The sequence below is a fragment of the Oculina patagonica genome, chromosome 5 (genome assembly GCF_052425735.1).
Source record: "Oculina patagonica isolate OP01 chromosome 5, crgOcupat, whole genome shotgun sequence".
NCBI lineage: Eukaryota > Metazoa > Cnidaria > Anthozoa > Scleractinia > Oculinidae > Oculina > Oculina patagonica.
In genome coordinates, this window is record NC_135762.1 from 23,250,434 (window position 1) to 23,271,261 (window position 20,828).

Consider the following 20,828-nt stretch of genomic DNA (forward strand, 5'->3'; position numbering starts at 1 on the left):
GCGCGCGCTTAGTCTTCGCTGAATTTTATCAATCAAAACATTCATAAATCAACTCTAGCTATATTTTGTGTTTAATAGATCGGTCAGTGGGTTATGCTAACACAATTAGACGGCTCGCTCTCGGTTTCTACCGGCTTTTGATAGTTGGCTCGGGGCTTCGCCCCTCGCCAACTATCAGCCGATAGAAACCTCGAGCTTGCCGTCTAATTGTTAAATAGTGTCCTCCGGCGGACAGGCACTATCGCGTCACGTGTTTAATTTAAACCAATCAGAATCTGAGAACATTTAGTGGTGAACTATAATCGCTGACAGAAAACGATCGCGCGCGCAATGCTCAATAAAAGGACAATTATTTGTGATTTGTGGCCTTAAAAAAACATAACAATGTAAGCTTTGGACTGCAATTAACCAGCTTTATTTTTTTTTTAAATGTTGCGACAAGTTTTTCGAAATTTCGTAAAAACGCAAGAACTGTCCTTGAGAAAAGATGGGATATTAAAACAAGTTACGGATCCCCTTAAAGCGTTTATATAACGCGTGTATATGAATTACTATCCCGGGAACGTTCATAAACCAGAAATACCAGGGTTTTCCAACTATTTGACATTCAAAACTCAATTCATTTAATACTTTTGAACTATTTTCTCAATTATGTCTTCAAGGAAAAGTAACTTCCTAAAATAATGTTATTATCAAACAGGTCTTATAAACCTTTCAGACGTTTTGGAATGTTTCGGTGAAAAAAAAAAAAACTCTTGCCATATGCATATCACATGTGTAAAGTAATAAGCACTTTAATGTCACCACAATTTCATTGGAATACTAGCCAACTATTCCTTAGCTTTAATACATGGTACTTCATTTATGCTACCGTATATAATGCCACTCAGGAGAATTCTTAATTTTATCATAATTTCCTTCGAGCTCGAGTTATCATAATAAGCTTATACAGTGGAACCCCGATATAACGATCTTCGATATAACGATATTCCCGATATAACGATATTCCCGATATGTCCCGGCAATAGTAAAATGTATGGGACGGAACCCCGATATAACGATTCCTCGATATAACGATATAATTTTACTGCCCCCTTGGCATATCGTTATATCGGGGTTCCACTTTATAACGTACATTTACCATAAACTGTACCAAACGAATCTGGCTTGTCAAAATAGCTACTATATCGCACTTATAAATGAGAATTCTGGCACTTCTAAGAACTTTATAAAAGGGATTATTCTTCCTTCTTCCAATTTATGGAATAACATAACAAATACATATTGCAAATTTTCAAGTGCAGTGCAAACTATACTTCACTGATGGTTGTCCATATTGTAATCAATTTCTATCGTTAGTCATCTTCACTTCCTGTAATTTGTCGTGTACTGTTCTAGAAAGTCAGATCAATATTGTTGGGTGTCCTGTAGCCTAAAATACATCATGGTTTCCCTGTGATAAACCGATAACAGGAGCCGGCGCTCCTGTCGCTTTAAATTCAAAGACAAATTTGCTTTGTCTTCATCGTGTCTATAAAAAAAATCGTTGCAAATTACTGTTTGGGTATATCATTGTTTTCGTTCTTTTTGATAGAGGCATAGTTCCTAAGGTATCATCGCATTGCTCGTGCAGTTCTTGTACTCAGCGGTTTCGCGCCATGAGCATGCGGTTCCGTCAGCATTTTTCAAGCAGTAGGAATGACGCCATTCACAGTCGTTGCCTCTAGGGTTCATATATTGAGATAAGCGACACCCTGACAGCTTTGGGCAGTGATTTCCGTAACACGGTGAAATTTGGCATCCGCAATTTGGCGCATAGAAGCGCCTGACTCCAACTCGCTGGCGCTGAGTGACTTGGGACCACTCTTCAACCCATGAACTGCATAAATGCAGTCGCAGTTTTGCGTTGATAATTTTTCCGGAGATCAGGTACACCGTGTCATTTGTGAGCCAGTCCACGGCGCAAATCCCAGACTCCTTAGGAGTGTAAGCCTTGGCGAATAAACTGCGCTGTCTGGAACCGTAAACTTGAATGCCTTCTGTCTGGTTGAGTTCTGACGCGCCCTTGTACGTCTTCAGGATTCGCAGACTGATGACGAGTGACTCTCCTTGTATTTCCTGAGACAGGACCTTTGCACGGACAACTGAAAACAGAAGAAATTGAAAGTTTCTCCTCAGTGAGCAGCTTAAGGGATGGCTTATGCCCAAGACTGGAAGCACAAAAGTTCCCACCCCACCCCACCCCCAAGCGCCCACGATTCTTTCCCCGGTTCGTTAGTGAGCCTAGCAACACAAGAACGCAAGCACAAAAAACGAACTGTTTTAACCTTTCTGCTTGAACTTGCGTTTTTTGGAACAAATTCCTGTGTTAGCGCGTGTGATTTCGTTACTAGTTAATCATTCGAATAACGGTAAAAATCTCCCAAGTAAAGTTTTAAAGATGTATGATCAGATAGATGGCAAAGAGAATTAGGATTTTGATGATAGCACTGAAAATGTTAGCGTGATGTGGTAAAACCAATCTTGAGTAAAGGTCGCAGTGCAGGTTTTTTTATTTTTATTTCTGTAAAGCGACTGCTTAGATAAAAAAAGGAATGGTAAACATGTAGTCAAACAAAACATGTCTACGCAGAACTGAAACGCCTGTACAGCTGCTGAGCATCCGTTCCCAAGAGTGATCTACTGGTAATTTCTCCTTAGCAGACAGTACGCTGTCAATCAGACAAGTGATGAGAATACGAAAAAAATCAGTCATAAGAAATCAACTTGAGTACCACCAAACTGTCACAACTTAACATGAAATGCCCGGGGTACTCTTAATAGAAAGTAGACTATACGGGGGAGGCTCGGCCTGAGAGGAGTGCCTTTTTCTCAAGTTTAAGGCCGTATATCAAAGAGTAGGGATTTCAAGAATCGAAGGAAATGTTATTTAAGTACTTAAAAGAGGCTTTAAAAATAATGCTGAACAGACGCACCTAACGGTTTACGGTTTATTCATCTGAGTATTTTAATGAATTACTGAAGTAAAACGTTTAGAAAAGGGATGCATTATTTCTACTTTAGTTACCGTATTTTTTCGATTTAGCGCCCTGGGCGCCTTATTAAATTTTTGGACCTTGAGGCTGGGCGCTTATTCGAGGTGGGCGCTTATTAAATTTTCACAATTTTTAGCAAGTAGTACGTTTACTTTTGCAAGAAAACAATGTATAATAACTAAACGTGAAGATGTAAGAAAGCTGAATTTTTAATGTTCATTGAAAGTTTCAGTAAAAAAAAACTAAAAAAACTCGGTCTTCGGGATAGTCTCTTAGTAGTACTTAGTCAATTTTAATCTCAACTTCAACAATAATCAAACTTCCTCTTGTGCCCTCATTATAGGGGGTGGGGGTGGGCGCTTAATCGAGGCTGGGCGCTTATTAACTTTTCCTACCTACAGGGTGGGCGCTTAATCGAATAAATGCGGTATGTAAAAGGGCTCCCATTTTCCATGAAAGGCATACCAAAGGGTTACCTTTTTTAGCCAAAAATGATATACCGTAGAATTCCGGTTATAAGCCCTGGGCTTATACAACTTCGTAAGGGGTTTTGGGTCGGCCTATAAGCAGAGGGGCTTATATCCGGGAGGGCTTATAAGCGGAATGAAAAAATCGTTTTGAAAAGTGTCACGGGAGTGTTGACTGAAATACGTTTTTACTTGAAAACGTAATAAAGCAACATTTAGCCCTATTCAGTACTGTCATCCGGTAGAGGGGGGCTTATATCCGGGGGGGCTTATAATCGGATGTATTTTTTTGTTTCCAGGTAGATGGGCCTATAACCGGGGGGGCTTATAACCGGAATTTTACGGTATACAAGGATAAGGGTTTGTGCCTCAAGGCGGAGCCTCCCCTCCTCTGTATAAAGCTTTGTTGAGTGCCCCCCCCCCCCCCTCCCTTTATATACTTGGGATCTGGCTGGAACTAAACATGAAACGGTTCAAAGCAACCTTTGTGTTAGCAAAAAGTTAGACAAACGTCGGTGATGAATGAAAAGAAAACACTGTTTAGACCGCATTCCTGTCTCGGAGAGTTATGTTGATCTGCGGCTTCGTCGCGCCTAACCCGCTTCGCAAGCTGTAGTTTCTACTTCTCGTGTTACGCAGACATTGCTAGGTCGGCAATTTCACCTTAGGAGGTTTGAGTTGAAACGGTAATAAAGCGAAAAATCAAGACCAAATTTGGTGTCAAAATTAGATGAAATTGTATGATCAAACTGAAAAAGAAGTCATCAAAAAGTTACTCCGCGTAGAACCAATTAACCATTTCCGGGGCGTGTGTGAGTAAAGGAAATTTTTAGAAGACGATAGACCGACCACGCGGGTTTTCTACGTGCCCTGGGGAGATAATAGCTGATAAAGTGTGGATCGAAGGATCAAGGCTTTTTCAAAGACAAGCTAAACAAACAAACACATATTTTTCTTTCGTGGCGTGTCAAAATATGGCCGCAAAACGCTTCTGATCTTTCTCGCCAAATTTCTCGTTCAGGCGATCGAACAGGAAAAAACCGGTCGTCCGTGTACAATGTATTAAACAAAACTCATGGTCAAATTTGACATTCGTTTTAATTTGAACTGTTTGCGGTCAAGGGAGTACCTCATCGATTCGTGACAGTAATAACAGGATTATGTTTATGTGTAAAGTGGACAAATATTTAGAGCAATCTAGAAGGCGACCGCAGCTTATAACAGAAACGTAGAGAAGTCGTACGAAAGAATTTTCGTGCGTGCATTAATTTTTTTTTATCTTCAGCGAAGCACACATGCATTTTAGACAGGAAGAGTTTCTGAAACCGAGATAAATAATGTTATCGCAACTTCCCTTCGATATATGATAACTCATTTAAGCGTTTCGGAGGTCTTTCGAGAAACAAGTCGTACTGCGTTCGACTAAGACTTTTAATAGATCTCAAAAGAAAACAAGTTTTAATTTCTAATCCATTGCCAAGACAGACTTCTATGATGTGATAATGTTATAAATCTTTTCAAAGCTTTTGTCTGCCAAATCCACCAAATATTTCATTTTACGACAAAAAAGAGATTTAAATCTAGCCAAAAACAAAAACAACTACAGATAGCGCACATTTTCAACAGGAAAGGTGTTTGAAACCGAGGTGAATGATAATGTGCCAACATCCCCGCTAAACACCAGTTACTTTTATAATGAGAATAATTTAATTATTTCTAAGCAATTTTGGCCATACTGCGTCCGACTGCTTCTTTGATCTTTAAAGAAAACAAGTTTTAATTTCCATCTGTGATCCAGGCATTTAGCTGTGTTGATATAATGTTATACATCTTTTAATTGCTTTTCCTCTGTTAATTCCAGCAACGGCGTCTCCCTTTACGATCGAAGCTTAGTCTGGCGAAAAACGCTACAAAAATGATACTTTGTATAAAGTAAGAAGTGTTTCGCTTCCTGCGTTGTGTTGATATTTTCTTTTGAGCTGTGTGGGTCTCAAAGTCACTTATTTTGACCCGCCGTGTGATAACTGGAAATAAAAAAGCCAAACAGTGCAAGCTGATGCTAACCAATGACGCAGTTCGTACTGATCTGAACTGAAACTTTTCGTTTTGAATCCAAAAGTAATTGAACCTGAAGTGTATCGATTTATATCCCTGCTATTGCGCTTGTCAACATGCAAACTTACAACAATCACTGCACTTCTCAACTCTGCGTGTCAAAGCTACAATTACGTGCAAACAACTTGAGAAAGGGAAGCATTTTACAACTCACCAAAATCCGCAGCACAAAAGCCTTCCTGGGGATGAAAAGGCATACACGAGCAAGCTTCGCTTGAAGCCGCAACCGCGAGCAGGAAAGCGACGTTAAAGAGCAAAGACATCTTTCTATTTACGTTGTCGTATAAAACGTGGATGATCGCGCATTTAACAGAGCGATTGCTGTACGTCAATGCAAAGAGCTAACTCGCTTGAGCGCTACTTATATGTCAGCACTTTCGAAACGTGATATCCGGTATAACGAAATGGCCATTTGCTCTCGTCTACGTCACTATAATGCGCTTGCAACGATAATTACGTAATCATACCGCGCCCTTGTAAAATAAACAGAATTTCCGTTAAAGACCCCCCTGAAAGAAGATAAGATTTGATAATGTAGGAAAAGTAGCGAAACGGCGACTTCCCGATAGAAGTGATGTCAAAACAATGAGGAAAACAAATATATTACATTTGTATTATGTACATAATATTTGCTTTGTATTAGCTAGTATTCAAGTTGGGTTCTTTTCAAAAGTTTTCATTCCAGTTCGAATCATATAAAGGGAAATCCGCACTGGAAGCGGTCACTAGTCAATCACATAAAGCAACAGATAAAATTCCGTTTAGTTTTGCGATTGCAATCATGTTTACAACGAACGGTATACGTTAGTAAAAGCTCCCCCGAACAGAAGTGATTCCTCGAAAGTAACCACAAAAAAGATCGATTGTTATACAGAACCGAAAGCAAAATCCTCACTATTAATAATTATAGGACCTTTTTAGATTGTTCCCAGCCTTTCTGTTTTCCTAAAACAGTTGAGCGTATGTTCTTTAAGCGTTGAGAAAAATGGAGCGGCTATGATTTGGCCTTGACGCTGCAATTCTTTGAGCTTGTCACGCAGTCTTCATAGGGGAAAGATTGCGTGACGAGTCCAAAAAGCTCCTGCGTACCTCTTGCGTAGGAGGTGACTAGCCTGCGAGCAGAATTCAGAGTTCCTATTTCGATTAGTTTACTAGTTTAGACTGAGACAGATATGGGTGTGTCGCTCGAACAAGCTCCACAAGACAGAAGACTCATTTCCCTTCCTACGTCGTCTACGTTACGCTTAGCCTTCGTACATGTGGTTACTTTGGGGAATCGCTTCTACTCAAGTGTAACCAATCAGATGAGTTTTCATTGCTTCAGTCGTAAACCATGTACAACGAGAGCAGATTCTGTTTCAGATTTCTTCTCTTTGTCATTGATGCGCAAAGGAGAAGAGTTCTTGGGTCGAAAAAAAAAAGTTAGCTTTGGAAAATTACTAAAAGGGAGAAAACTCGAAATCGAAATTTGCGAGAACCAATATGACACACCACCGTGATAAAAGAAAAAGACGCTCATTTGCGGTTAAATCGATCCCTCTAATTTAACAAGATTTTTACCCACCCCACATGATATTGTTTTGGTTTTGGCAAAAACCTAACTGACGAGTGTGCATAATGTCATGGTGAAGCATGTCTAACCCTCTTTCAAGCTTTTAAATTGAGTGTAGTTGTCATTACATGGATGATAAAACAATTTGTAAAAGAAATTCCATGTAGCAAATTCGGTGGTGCCAGACGATAACTTGTGAACCGTTTCCATCCTCGACATCCTCGCTTACAAAATACATTAGGTTCCTTTCTTGTATAGAGAACTGTTCTACACCAGGAGACCTATGGGCTCCTGTCTATACTGATCAATTCCAAACCATAATTGATGGGTTTTCAGACGGATCTTAAATGTGTCCAAGTCCAAACTTGAAAACATCCCAAAATTTATTTTGCAAAATACTGAAAAACCAACGAAACCACATAAAGCTACTGCTCGTTAGCTTTCATTTTAATGGCCACTTTGTAGTATTTCATCTACAGAATTAAATGTAAAACTATGTGTACAATAACTGGCTTAAAGTTTGATCGGGGACTGCGATAGACAGTTGATTAAATTATGCCGTAGATAAGTCAGTGTCCCTTGAATTATTTCTAGTCCTTGTTATTTAACACGAAAATTACAAATCAGCCACATCACCGTTTTTCACATGTATAGTTCTTAAGGCATCGCCTTGGTCGTGCAGTTCTTGTACTCAGCGGTCTCGCGCCACGAGCATGCGGTTCTCTCAGAATTCACAAGGCAGTAGGAATGACGCCATTCGCAGCCGTTTGTGTGGATTCCAGAAGACCGGCCACACCCCTTGAGCTTTTCACAGTGCTGGATATAGCACGGTGATATCTGGCACTTGCAGTTTTCACCATAGAAGCGTTTGACACCGATGCGTTGCCGCAGCGAAATTTCAGACCACTCCTGGTTCCAATTGCATAGATTCAGCTGAAGTTTTCCTTTCCAGATGCGCCCAGTAATGAGATACACTTTGTCGTTTTCCAGCGATACGCCACACAGGGAATGGAATGTAGTAGTGTAAGCCCTGGCCAACAGACTGCGATGTCGGGAGCCGTACACCTGAACACTTCCGGTCTGGTTTAGTCTCCAGGCTCCTTTGAATGTTTTCAGGATTCGTAGATCGAAGATGCGAGTGAAATTTTTGTCGTTTTCTTGCTGAGAGAGAACCTTTGCACGAACCGCTAAACACAGGAGAGATAAAGAAGATTTCATGGTGAATTACTGTTTTCGTTACTATTATATTTTTTTTTGAAAAGTGATGCACAATTCTATGTCGGTTCTTAATCTTCTATTGACCGTTATTATGCTAGCCTGCGTTGCAGACGAACAAAACCCCGGTATAGTGCGTCTGCAACGCAGGCTATTATTATGCTAAACCCGGATTTTTCCGGCATTTGGAGGAATGGCCATTCAACCACTTGTGTCTGCAGAATCTTGTGATGTGCAACTTATAGAGGTTGGATAGATCTTTCCACAGGACGTCTATTTTGAATACATATGTATTGACTGCATTCTGACAGAGCTAATCGCAAAAAAACTTGATCACGTTTTGGTGTAAAATTGGTGGTAAAACAGGCCAATATACCCGTACTCGATCATGGTCTCCTTTTCAGGCTTTTCCATTGATAAGGATCAAAACTTTTCAGGCCAGAAGAAGGGATACACAGATTAGAAGGTAGAGAGAATAATAAAGCAGAGAAAAACGAAAAGGAAAGGAGCAAGGGAGTTTAAATAAGAACGTAGTCTAATTTGAGATAATTAAGACATTAATTACGCCAGCAAACGTCAACACAATGTATTGCGCTAAAAAATAATAATAATTATTATTATTATTATTATTATTATTATTATTATTATTATTATTATTATTATTATTAAGGGAAAAATCGAAACGATTTCGCAAAAAAAATCAAAATTTTGGCATATGCGCATGCGCATGCGTCAAAGTAAAATATTGCACTTTTTTACATGCAAACTTCATCAAAATCTTACCGCAGTGTGAGAAAGTGCATTTCTAGCAAAGTTTAGAGACATTTAGCACCGTAGCGCCCAAAAATCAATTAAACAGTTAAAAAACGTTTGTTTTAGTAATTTCAGCATATTAAGAGTTAACCTTAATATGCAACCCAGGAGCAGTTTACAGCTCCTCGGTGAAGTAGCGAACTGTTTTCGGTCGGAATCAATGCTACCTGGTCGAGAATTCTCGGAGCCTGCCGTATTCGTCAAAAGACGTTGATACACAACATGCCCTGAAGGCGCCTTTTTGAAGGAAGAGTAGCGCAGTAATAAATAGGCAATGCTCTAAAAATCAGCATGACAGATTTTCAGCTTGTAACAAATTATTGCTTGCCGTTAAAAGAACCACCGAATAATTTTTTCAGGCGCTAGTATCATTTCTCATTAGAAAACGTGATTGAGGTTCAAACTCAATACAAAGGATATTGGAACACATTTCAGCTGAGACGCACAAAAGTGGCATGAGCGTGGGCTCATTTCCACGGCCGTGATCGGGTACTGAGTTGCACGTGCATGGAAAAACCGGATGTATTTTTAACTTTTTTCCGACTAAGTGGCTGAAGTACATGTCCCATGGTGATAATTGGTTGTGAAGTGGGGATATAAATATTTTGTGTATGAGGATTACCACGTAGAATGAAAAACGATTTCTTTCTGGCAATCTATAAATTGTGGGATTTCGATCCAAATTAACGGAATAACATTTTGTCCAGTTAATTCAGAGCTTTTCATTTCAGAACTTCAACTGTATGCAATTTCAAAGGAACGTTTATCGTCCGTTTTCGTGACACGAGTTTACTAATTACGGGATTAAACTGTGTAAATATTTTCCACAATTACGGCAGTCACTCAGGCAGGAGATACAACGTAGACGAGAAACAAAGTGCAAACGGTATACGTTTTACCCAGAAGAAAACCCGAAATGGCGATGAAACATGTTGTGCCGATCTGTTTCGACAAGTATAACAATTGTTTCGTACTTATCGAATCATATTGAGTTTTTAGTGTCTGGGTCGTAGTTCATAGCCGAGCCATACCATGCCACTCTATTGAGCTGGACACTTCTAAATCGTTTTACCAAGGAAACAAAATTTAATTTCTAATCTGCATCTAGGTATGTTTTGCATACTAGTGGGTTGCGATAATCTTATCAAATACTTCTGTAAGTGGTTTTATTCTTTCCAATGCTGTTAACGTTTTACTTGATGATCGTAAAATGCCAAAAGTTTTAAAAATCATTGAAATTTCCTTGCGCTTCAGCGAGGATTTGCCAAAAAGCACCATTTGTCTCTCCAACTGATATGCGTAAACTGTATTTCCGCAGCATCTCGGGTTCAGTCCCCCTATTTGGGATGCTTGAGCGCGTGTTAAATTACACGTACGTTGTTAAACCGGATACATGTTTTAACAACATTTTTCCGGCCAAGAGGCTCAAGTACGTGTCCCACGATAATTGGTGGTAAAGTGGGGATAATTCCAACGATAATGTAAATTAGATTTCCGTACATGAAGAACACCACTTAAAATGCAAAATAGTTTCTTTTTACTATCTGTAAATTGTGGAGTTTCAATTCAAATTAACTAGGTCACAATTTGAACAGTTAATCTCGGTGTCTTGAGCAATTAATTTCAGAATTTCAACTTCAAAGAAGCATTTCATCTCCATTTTCGTGACACGAATTTTACTAATTACCGAATTTCTCCTTAAGTTTGTAAATATTAAGTAATATGACAATCAAGGGTACTTATTTCGCACGTAAGAAGCCTTCGCCGCTCGCTTTGCTCGAGTGACCCCACTCGGGAGCCTGTTCGCAGGCTAGAACGTAAGTAACAGAAAGCTCAGAAATGGCATACGAAATGTCCGCGCGTTTTTGCTTTTCTATTGTCAACAACGAAGCGGGCACCTTCACAGACAAACCCTTAATTAAATAGAAATAAGTCGCTATGTACCAACGCCTCCGCGCATGTAATAGTTTTTGTTTTGTAGTTATTCAGTGCTAATCACTGCCGAGTGTTTAGGTCGTAGTTCATCGCTGAAGCCATGCCATACCATTCGACGGAGCCGGACTTTGTAAAAAGAAAACAAATTTGAATTACTAATCCCTCTTTTAGGCATGCCGAGAGTACTGTTCTATTCCGATAATCTTTTGAAATGCTTCTTTTAGTGGTTCTTTTCTTTCTAATACAGTTAAAGTTCACTTAATCGAAAATCGTAAAAAGGCACTTGCAATATTTTTGTCATAAAATAATGCATCTCTCCAAATACTTTAATTAAGGAGAACTTGACCAAAAAAGTGTTCTGCAGTTCTCTATTCCTCTTGTTTTGGAGGACTGAGAGCGTGTGATTTTACGGTGAGCAGAGCAAGGGCTTTCATGTGCCTCAAAAAATTGGATTTATTTTTTTATTGAACCAAACAAGTAGTTTTTTCCGGTCAAGCGGCTTATGGTAAAGTGGCGATATTTTAATTATTAATGCAAATATTTCCGTGCATTAGGATTTCCACACAAAATGCAAATTAAAATAGTTTCTTTCTAATCCTTCGTCTAGGCATACTGCTGTGTGGCGATAATCTTATCAAATGCTTCTTTTATTACGCTTAAATTTGTCTTTCAAATGCAGTAGGCGTTTCACTTTGTGATTGTACAACGCAGAACGTTCATTTGAGTGTTCATTTGACCCGAAATAAATAAATACATAGCAAGAAAAGGAGAAGCGCTGGTCGAAATACCAGCTTCTTTACTTTGCGTTGGCAGTTTAGACCTCTAAATAGAAAAAAGAAAGCAGGCTCTATCAGAGATCTCCTAGTCTCCCTCGCAGCCGTTTTTGGTGTCGTCACGCAAAATTGGGGAGGAATTTTGCGTGACGATCGACGACACTAAACACGGCTGCGAGGGAGACTAGAGATCTCCTAGCCACATTATATTTTCTAGTTGATGGTTTTCTAAATTCTCATCACACGTCTGCCTGAAGACGTAATGCTATTGTAAGAAGAATTCAAATGTGGATCAATCTTTCCCAGATACGGAACTTGTTCGCCTGATTGACGTGCCTGAACTTGATTTCCGGTTCCCGTCCTCTTTCGGAGGTTTGATCGCGGGCTCATTTTCCCGCGCACGGCATGAGATGACGCTCGGCGCCAAAGACGGAAAAGTTTAAGCAGAAAATAGCAAGTACATTTTCCGTCCAAGCGTCTAAAAAGCGTGTCTAACAGTGATAATGGGTGCTAAAGTGAGGATATTTTCAGCAATAATAAATATTTCCGTTCATGACGATTTCCACAAAGAATGCAAAACGCTAGGACCCTTCACAATCTATAAATTGTGTGTTTACATGGTTTAAATTTTAAACAGTTGAGTCGCGTTTGCTGGATTGATGTGCTCTGAGCTTTTAACATCAAAGCTTAAACTTTCCTCAAATTTAAAACGGGCACTTTTCGCCGAATTTGATTGATCAGCGATTCTCAATCAAGGCGGTCACGCAAATTAGCAACAAAGAAAAAGCACAAACAGAAATCTTCGACGAAACGCGCGCGCATTTCAACCAAAAAGTTACCTTGAAAATAAGATGAATCATGATTTACCAATCCCCCGCTATAAGTAACAATTGTTTTGTACATAATCTATAATAATGACTTCTTAGTATATGGGTCGTAGTTCATTTTATACCATTCTGTTGACGGAGCCGGACTTGTTTTAAAAAGAAAACAAATTTGAATTTCTAATCCTATGTCTAGGCATACTGGTTTCGCTGCGATAATCTGATAAAATACTTCTTTTATTGAACTATTTTATTTATTTATATATAAAAGAACGTGTGTTTTGGGAGCCGTTCGTCTGAAATGCGTTCTTAAAGTTTAGAGGATTTGAGTCTGAAAATGTTGTTGAAGTGTTTTGTGTGAGTGTTTTTTTTAATTTCGAAAACAAGGTGGCATTGTAGCAAACCGTTCCGAAACGGATTTAAATTGTACATGTACACGTCCAGTTTACTGTAAGATGATAATTTTTTTGGCTCCAGGCTGAATTTTGAACAAAGGCTGAAATCTTACTAAACAAGTATCTATCACCTCACAACAAACATTTTAAAGAAAGTTCTTATCGAAAACTTCAAACTTAGGAGATACGTTAGGAGCATGTTCTTATTATTTAAGCCTTGCTCGGCCTCAACGCTCCAATAAAAATGAATTGCCATAAAGAATGTAGATGGCGTTTCACATTCGAAGTTTGAGTTTCAGAATATGGCGAAAGAACTTTACAAGAAATATTCCTTTTGTCTCCTTGGCAATTTCTCGTGAGACGCACTCGTGTGGCCTGAGCAAGTTGAGCAGAGTGTAATAGTAAAATGAATGCTCCAGATTTCGCAGTTATCAATAGTTACTACATTTTAGTTTGAATAGAGACTTTAAAATAAGGTCTGTAACAGATATCGGAATGAAAACGGTGTAGATAACTGCTTTCGATTTAGTTTAGTTTGGAGCTTATCGACAACGAAAAGAATAAGACATCATGTCTTTTATACACGTTCGACGCCCTTAAAACAACTTCCAAAACGATGTAAAACTGTTAAATCGCGGTAGTTCGAAACATATTTCTCTCTTCTAGACTCCTCTTAGGATTTCTCAGACTGTAAAGCTTATCAACATAAAACCGACTACGAGTTCTCCACTGAGACATATGCCTGCCAAGCTATTTGAACAGATCCTTTCTGAAAAGAGCCGTCCAATTTAACTTACCAAAATGCGCTTGACAGAAAACTTCCTGGGGATGTCTCTCAAGGCACGAGCACGCCTCGCTTGAAGCCACGACTCCCAGCAATATAACAACAAGAAACACTCGGGACATCTTTGTTGCTTCGCAGTATTTTTTGGCTCTCAAACGTCCTACGATCGCGCACTCAAGATTGTAAAGACCGATTGCTGTGTCTCGCTGCTTATATAGCAACCCATGCCAGCGTGAAGCCAGCTGAGTTTAAAGCTTGAAATCGGACCGGCCGAGCAGCTCCGGCTCTTGGCGCCCGCCACGCTGGGCCGCGCCGCGCCGCGCCGCGCCGCGCCCTTCAAAAATAAAAACGCGAGTTAACAGCAATTTACGATTACCTGAGAGCATTACACGGATTCAGAAAAGAAACATTGCATTTAAAGAAGGAGAAAAGTGGGGAAAAAGATCCAAAAGAGTTTAATTTGTTGATGACGAGATTCAACGGGGTCCTCCATCGTGTTAAAGAGGTGTGCCCATGCGGCAAACATGTTCCTTCAAACCTTATAACACACCCTTCATAACACACACATATAGTAATTATAATTATAGTAATAACGAAAATATTTTGATTGGGTTTATGGGATTTTCCGGTTTTTTCCACCCTAGATATATATTCTTTAAAGAATAAAATCCTCTTTTATTAAGGAGATTTTAATTATAATTGAGGAAATCCGTTAATTGTTGACCAAATCGCGTTAAATAGGCATCATTACTTGCATAATTGCTAAAGGTTCTGTGTCGATTTGCATTACGGATAACTGGGAGTTACTCGAGCAATAGCTTTAAACAGGGTCCCTATTAAGCAAAGGTATCAAAAACAACACATCAGTCCCTATAACGATCTAAAGAAACAAATGATAGCTGTTCAACGTACTTCTTTAGCAAAAGACTAAAATGTTACACAATGTCTAGTTTGTGAATTGAAAAACGGACAAACTGTGAAAAAGTCTAGACAAAATATTAAAAAGTTTACCGCAGTGTATATAAGTCGAGACAACGATTAAAACAACATTACACCCATAAGTTCTGTAGAAGTTGACTAATTGTTTACGCTGGAAAATATTCGGAAAAATAGACATGGCTTTTAGTAACATGATCATGTCGTGTGGCTAAAAGTATATATTGCAAAAAGCGGTAAAAATAGCAGTTACTTTATTGGCTGTTTATTTCGACTTATTTCACAACAACAGCTTTACAAAATTAACAAAATAATACGTATTTTAAGTCAGAAACCAAAGGGTGACATGAAATCTTTTCTTCATTTTTGCCTGAAGATGCGACAGCTTAAATAATGGTATCGACTGTTTTTTAAGTCTGCCAAGACGACTCGCATAATTGTAAAAAGCCTGCTAAATTTCATACATATAATAGATGATATTCGAATGGCTTAAACTAGACCAGAGGCTCTGTTTTGCGTGTGAAAGTATTAAAAGCATTGTAAGAATTAATAATTTGTGATGGTTGAAACAAATTTTTCAGTTAGGCATTTAAAACACGAGAATGGTTGTTCCAAAATTAACAGTGAAGACTGTATTTTTCATACGTTTTAGCACTATTTTTCTCATTATCTCTTCGATGTCTCATGCTATCGATTACCAGGTTTTGAGTGGAAGGTGCCGCAAATGTTTATTTTTTTTAAGACTTATAAGTTGCGTTTGAAGTAGTAAAAAGGGAGGTATTAGGGGATTTAAAATAAATAGGGAAAATGAAGATTTTAATAGAAGAACACCAAAATTAATAGACTACTACTTCGTGCTGAAGTGATCTATTTGATAGCGTGTGTCCCTAAGCTTCTTTTTCATAAAAATTCACGTCGATTCAAATGTGACATTACCCTTTCGTTATGCATAGCAAATCGCAAGATCTCGCTTACGTGAATAAGATAGAAAAGCTGACAACAACCAGAAAATGCAAATGCTGCCTACTTGGCAAGTTTATTCATCGTTTTACTTGGTAAACACATTACAAATTCCTTTTAAGGCAATCCCGGGTTCATGCAGTTCTTGTAGGCAGCGGTTTCGTGCCAGGAGCATGCGGTTGCCTCGCTGTTTTTCAAACAGTAAGAATAAAGCCATTCACAACCGTGATAAAACTCGTGCAGCTCGTATTGATATACGTTGCATCCTTTGAGCAGCTGATCACAGCCGGGTATCCCGAAGCAAGGCGTGATCTGGCACTGACAATTTTGGGCATAAATCCCGCGGATTCCTGCGCGCTGTGCCAAAGTGACTTTTGGCCACGGTTGTATCCAACTGCCTGAATTCAGCTGAATTTTCTCCATCTTAATGCTGCCAGCGAGGAGGTACTTGATGCTGCTTTTAAGCGCCACTGCAACAGTGTAGGCTTTTGCGAAGAAACCAATTTCACCGTTGGCGGTAAAGTTTTCACCGTTGGCTCTAATGTCTTCGGTGCGATTATGAAGCTTGTCCCTTCCTTTGTAGACTTTCAGGATTTTTAGATCGTACACGCGGTTGAGTTTGTACCCTTCCGTTGTTTGATTCCCTGGCAGGACTATGGCGCGAACCGCTAAGAACAAAAAAGAAACAGTTTTAGCCGCTTATAGTACGCTCAACAAAATTACTGGATTCTGTTTGGATGAGAGCAGTACAATTAATCCCAATTTGTGCTTCCTACGACTACTTTTAATTCTTTAAATTCAAGTTAGAGCTACGAAGTCATTCAAAGATTTTCGAAGTTGACCGTTGACTGCTGAGAAGTAAACCCGACTTCTTCCGAAGATTTTCGAAGTCGACCCGAATTCTTCTGAAGATTTCCGAAGTTGACCCGAAGACTTACGAAGTTGAATAAAAGTTTTCCCGAAAATTTCCGATGTTGGCCCTTAAACCTCCGGGAAGCGGTTAAAACAGTGATTCAGAACCGTTTTGCTCGCACTCCGGATTCAATTGGAGTTGTTTTGCTTGTTGCTTTAGGTATTTTAGCTTACGTTTAGGTGAATATCTCGTTGAATGTATAGAAACAAATTAGATTCCATTTGGCTCTCCACTCTTGTGATTCACAGAAAAGTTTGATGTCATCTGTGTGGATGTATGGGCTAGCCATGTTGGGGAAATGAGCCCGTGATCGTGTCGGGCTGTATTTTCTCGTGAAGGAGGGAAGACCGGTGCGAGAGAACAGTGCGGAAATCGAATCGTGTTGTTGAAATCAATCGTTTCCGGCCTGTCTTGGGTGTCGAAATCTCCCACTTCCGTAATTCGCATGTAGTAAGTTTCTTATCACTCACAAGAATGTCAATAAGACTAGCCCCTGATGAAACGAACTGAATTGCAATGAGTAAAATACCTTATTACATGAAATTTTCGCGACACGTTAATTTCGCGATTTTGCGAAAATTTTGTATTTTAAATCACTTTAATTTTGCGTTTTTGAGTAAGACACAATTTACATTTCCTTTAAAAAGGACTTCATTTTTGAAAAAATAAAGTCAAAATAAACAAAAAAGCAAGGGTGGGACTAAATCTCGGCAATAGCTACAACAGAGCAGTTAATGTCTACAAGTAGGTTATGCTTGTAAGTGCATGAGTCATTGTTCTTGTTTCAATTGACGACAACATACATTTAGATTTATAATTCCTTCCTTCAGTGGCACTAAACTTATTTGTCTTATTTATTGACATAATGTGAGTCACTTAATTTTCGCGTCATGTAATGTTCGCGACACTTATTGTTCGCGTCACTTTAATTTCGCGATTTTTTTCGAATCGCGAAATTCGCGAAATTAACGTGTCGCGAAAATTTCATGTAATAAGGTAGCAACGAAGGAATAAATGAAAGAGCGCAGAGCTTGAAGATATTCCTCATAGAGTTGTTCCCTGCGATATGTCGTCTTCCTATTCACGCACCCCTCGTTAATCCGATCATGTTTACAAGCAGAGGTCATGCATATTCAAACTGATGTTACCGTTTGTGCTCTTCGTTGCTTTTTGAGAAAAGTACATCGTTTTCGCAGACAACAGTTTTTATCAGCGAGTATCTTGTGAAATTGCGTCAAGACAAAATATTTTCTGACTCACCAAAATCTGCCAAACAGAACCGTTCTTGCGGATGCCTCAAGTAGTATGCCTTTTCACTGCGGGCCTCTTCATCGGTAGTATACGCCATAGTCACAGCACTGAACAGAACAGCAACACAACAGATAATCGAATTCATTCTGTTTTGTCTTACCCAATGGATCTTAAAACTTTGTTAAAAAGTACTCCGAAAGAGTTTCATATATTTGTTAGAAAAGTAAGGTGAAACTGCTATTTATTTACGGCGAAGACTGTGAAATGACGTCAGAGACTGACATCATTAGGTCAGGTGTGTACTTCCTGTCCTTGTTCACGTATCACGCAGTCGTCACGTGACGGATGTGCGTTGAATTAGCTCTAACTTCTGCTTAGTTCCTTGCCCCCGTGTGGGGGATAAGGCCAGTAGCTCTAACTTAGTAGGACTTATTAGAAGGCGTGGTGGTCCAATGGTTGACGCTCGACGCGCCGGACTCCGGATCGAAAGGAGCGGCACTGCGTTGTGTTATTGGGCAAGACACTTTACTCTCATAGTGCTTCTCTCTACCCAGGTGTATGAATGTGTACCGGCGAGTTTACTGCTGGGGGTAAACCTGCTATGGACTAGCGTCCCATCCATGGAGAAGTGGAAATACTCCCAGTCGCTTCTTGCTACTGAAGTCAGGATAAGCTGCGGCCTGATGAGTCACTAGGTTCGACAACGGGGTTTACCTTTTTATGAAATGGTCGGAGCTAATAGAACACGAGCTTAGTCTCACACAGGGCTGTAAAAATAGCATTCCATGGTCTCGCACAGAGTAAGGCGCGCCACCACCTAGCAGTTTTTCGGAAGGATTCCCCCAGCCTGCAGTGGTGTCGTGGGCGATTGCGTATTTGGCCACCATCCTGGAGTCAAAACTCCAGAGAACGACAGCTGAAGAGGGTGGAAAGAAAAACAAGTATTTTCCAGTCCTTTCCCCCTCACCTCTCAGTCTCACTCCTTCTCCTCTGGCCGCTTTTTTCTTCTCATCCCAAGCCTTCTCTGCTTTCCAAATCCTAATGGAGCTCGCTCTCTCAAAATACTCCTGCATTACAGGTTAACCCCACCCCCTCCCCCCCCCCCCCCCTGATATCAGTCGCAGAGGATCGAATTGAAGAAGCGGCAATTCGACTGTCACCGCTGTGTTATCATGTTTAATGGCTTCTCCAAATACGACACACGATTGATTTCAACGACAAGTCGCTTACAATAAACGCCTTGGGAACTGCATGTTCACTTTATTTTACAAGTGAAAAACCGCTTTCGCAATCTTTAGCCAAGTGGCGAAAAAGCGGAAGTTATGAGATCATGAGTAAAATTATCTTTACGCGTTTGGATCGCATACTTAAAATACCGTTTTGTCTGGAAGAATACGATAAGATGTAGACCTTTTCTTGTTTGGTTTGTAAAGAAGGCGAAAAAACCTTAATCCTCTTTTCATGCCTTGCTCCTTTCTTATACCCACTATAAACACGCCAACGAGCTTTCAAGCGGACTCTATGCAAAAAGGTTCGGGCATTAAATCTTTATTAATTTGTTCGTAGATATAAGCATTCAATAACAACGTCTTTGTAAGTGACTAAAGCCTTTATGTGTCTGTATGTTTTAGAATGGGATCTTTTTGGGTTTAAAAAAATTAACCACGCCCAGATTGATCCCCTTCAAATTTTCCGACAAGCATCCCCCTTTAGCATGGGGGTCCCCCTGGAGCCCGGACGTGAACACATCCGGCCCCTTGAGCAACGTCCCTGGGTATTTTCCTAACCCCCCCCCCCCACCCCCCCCCCCCCACTAATACTACAAAAGAACAAGTAAATTTGCATAATAACAAGAAATCACACGGTGTCTTCGTTTCTTTTCCTGAAAAACATTTTTAATTGTTCATCCGCAGTTCTTCTTTTTTTCTAGCTAATAACGCGTTAAATGTTAACAGTTTTCTGTCAAATAAAAGTAATTAATCTTACGAGTCATTTAAGGGTCATTGTTTAGTTTTAAATCACTCATTTGTGCATCGTTGTAGGTTTTTAAAGTAAAATGAGACAAATCCTTGTTAGGGTATTTATAAAAATGAGGCGCTCAAAAAGATGCTGTCACTGTACTGTTATCAGATTAACGAAGACTTAAAGACTACATAAGCTAAAAATTCAAAATAAAGGATTTGAAATTTACGTTATAGCATTTCAATGATCACTAAAGCTTTGCCTTATGACCCTTAATTTGATGGAGGTTATCCGATTATGCATGGAATTCTCTACTGCATCACGTTTCGTCGTGTTGCACAACTAATGTCTACCAGAATTCAAAAAATGGGAATTTTGGAAAAAATTGTCTTCAGTGGACTTGAAGGAATGAAGCAAGACAGAATTTTTTCACGTTCCCACGTAAATTAAAATTCCGCGACTGCAGAAAAAACAAGTTAAATCCCTAATTGCTTAATGTATATTTATTTCAGTTGTTAAGAGTGTTTTTCGTAAACTGGATTTATGAAACATGAGCTTTTTAGATCACAATCAATAAGCAGAACTTAACATTCGACGAACGAATTTTTCGTGCTTACACATACCATAAAACCGCTTCTTTCTCCACACTTAGAAGATCTGTGATCAGACTGCCGGGCACGGTCTCAAATGCGCTAAATGCCCGGCAGTCAGAAATACTCACTAAATTTCCACAGAAAGCCTCATTCAAACATAATGAGGAAGAAGAAGAAGGCGCCATTCTTATCTCGAACTGTACTGTAAAGAGCTTAGGTTGAACCCTTTACAAAGTTATTGGCCTATCTGGTTAAAACCAGGAATTTAACTAGTCAGAGGCATCATGACCGTTCCAGTCAATAAT

General features: G+C 39.5%; 4 protein-coding genes across 6 annotated transcripts in view; 1 reads left to right on the forward strand and 3 right to left on the reverse strand.

Moving 5' to 3' along the window:
- The window catches only part of LOC144653371 (synapsin-2-like), a 67,900-nt gene that overhangs the window by 19,591 nt on the left and 27,481 nt on the right, over window positions 1–20,828 (forward strand). The window lies entirely within an intron of this gene.
- LOC144653378 (metalloproteinase inhibitor 3-like) lies at window positions 779–5,966 on the reverse strand. The gene is made up of 2 exons (XM_078513356.1): window positions 5,772–5,966; window positions 779–2,144 (listed from the first exon to the last, which is right to left on the reverse strand). Exons 1-2 carry the CDS (start codon window positions 5,878–5,880, stop codon window positions 1,606–1,608), a joined length of 648 nt encoding a protein of 215 aa, XP_078369482.1. The 5' UTR covers window positions 5,881–5,966; the 3' UTR covers window positions 779–1,605.
- Window positions 7,590–14,102, reverse strand: LOC144653379 (metalloproteinase inhibitor 3-like). Its single transcript, XM_078513357.1, has 2 exons — window positions 13,922–14,102; window positions 7,590–8,356 (listed from the first exon to the last, which is right to left on the reverse strand). The coding sequence occupies exons 1-2, from the start codon at window positions 14,028–14,030 to the stop codon at window positions 7,827–7,829; spliced, it is 639 nt and encodes a 212-aa protein (XP_078369483.1). The 5' UTR covers window positions 14,031–14,102; the 3' UTR covers window positions 7,590–7,826.
- Window positions 15,853–18,444, reverse strand: LOC144653374 (metalloproteinase inhibitor 4-like). The gene is made up of 2 exons (XM_078513350.1): window positions 17,978–18,444; window positions 15,853–16,472 (listed from the first exon to the last, which is right to left on the reverse strand). Exons 1-2 carry the CDS (start codon window positions 18,111–18,113, stop codon window positions 15,922–15,924), a joined length of 687 nt encoding a protein of 228 aa, XP_078369476.1. The 5' UTR covers window positions 18,114–18,444; the 3' UTR covers window positions 15,853–15,921.

Excerpts from the sequence above, each read along its gene's own strand:
- LOC144653378 (XM_078513356.1), bottom strand. The coding sequence starts at position 5,880 with ATGTCTTTGCTCTTTAACGTCGCTTTCCTGCTCGCGGTTGCGGCTTCA. Across the intron at positions 2,145-5,771 it reads CTTTTGTGCTGCGGATTTTG|TTGTCCGTGCAAAGGTCCTG; the intron begins GTGAGTTGTAAA and ends TTCTGTTTTCAG.
- LOC144653379 (XM_078513357.1), bottom strand. The coding sequence starts at position 14,030 with ATGTCCCGAGTGTTTCTTGTTGTTATATTGCTGGGAGTCGTGGCTTCA. Across the intron at positions 8,357-13,921 it reads TTTCTGTCAAGCGCATTTTG|CGGTTCGTGCAAAGGTTCTC; the intron begins GTAAGTTAAATT and ends TCCTGTGTTTAG.
- LOC144653374 (XM_078513350.1), bottom strand. The coding sequence starts at position 18,113 with ATGAATTCGATTATCTGTTGTGTTGCTGTTCTGTTCAGTGCTGTGACT. Across the intron at positions 16,473-17,977 it reads GTTCTGTTTGGCAGATTTTG|CGGTTCGCGCCATAGTCCTG; the intron begins GTGAGTCAGAAA and ends TTTTGTTCTTAG.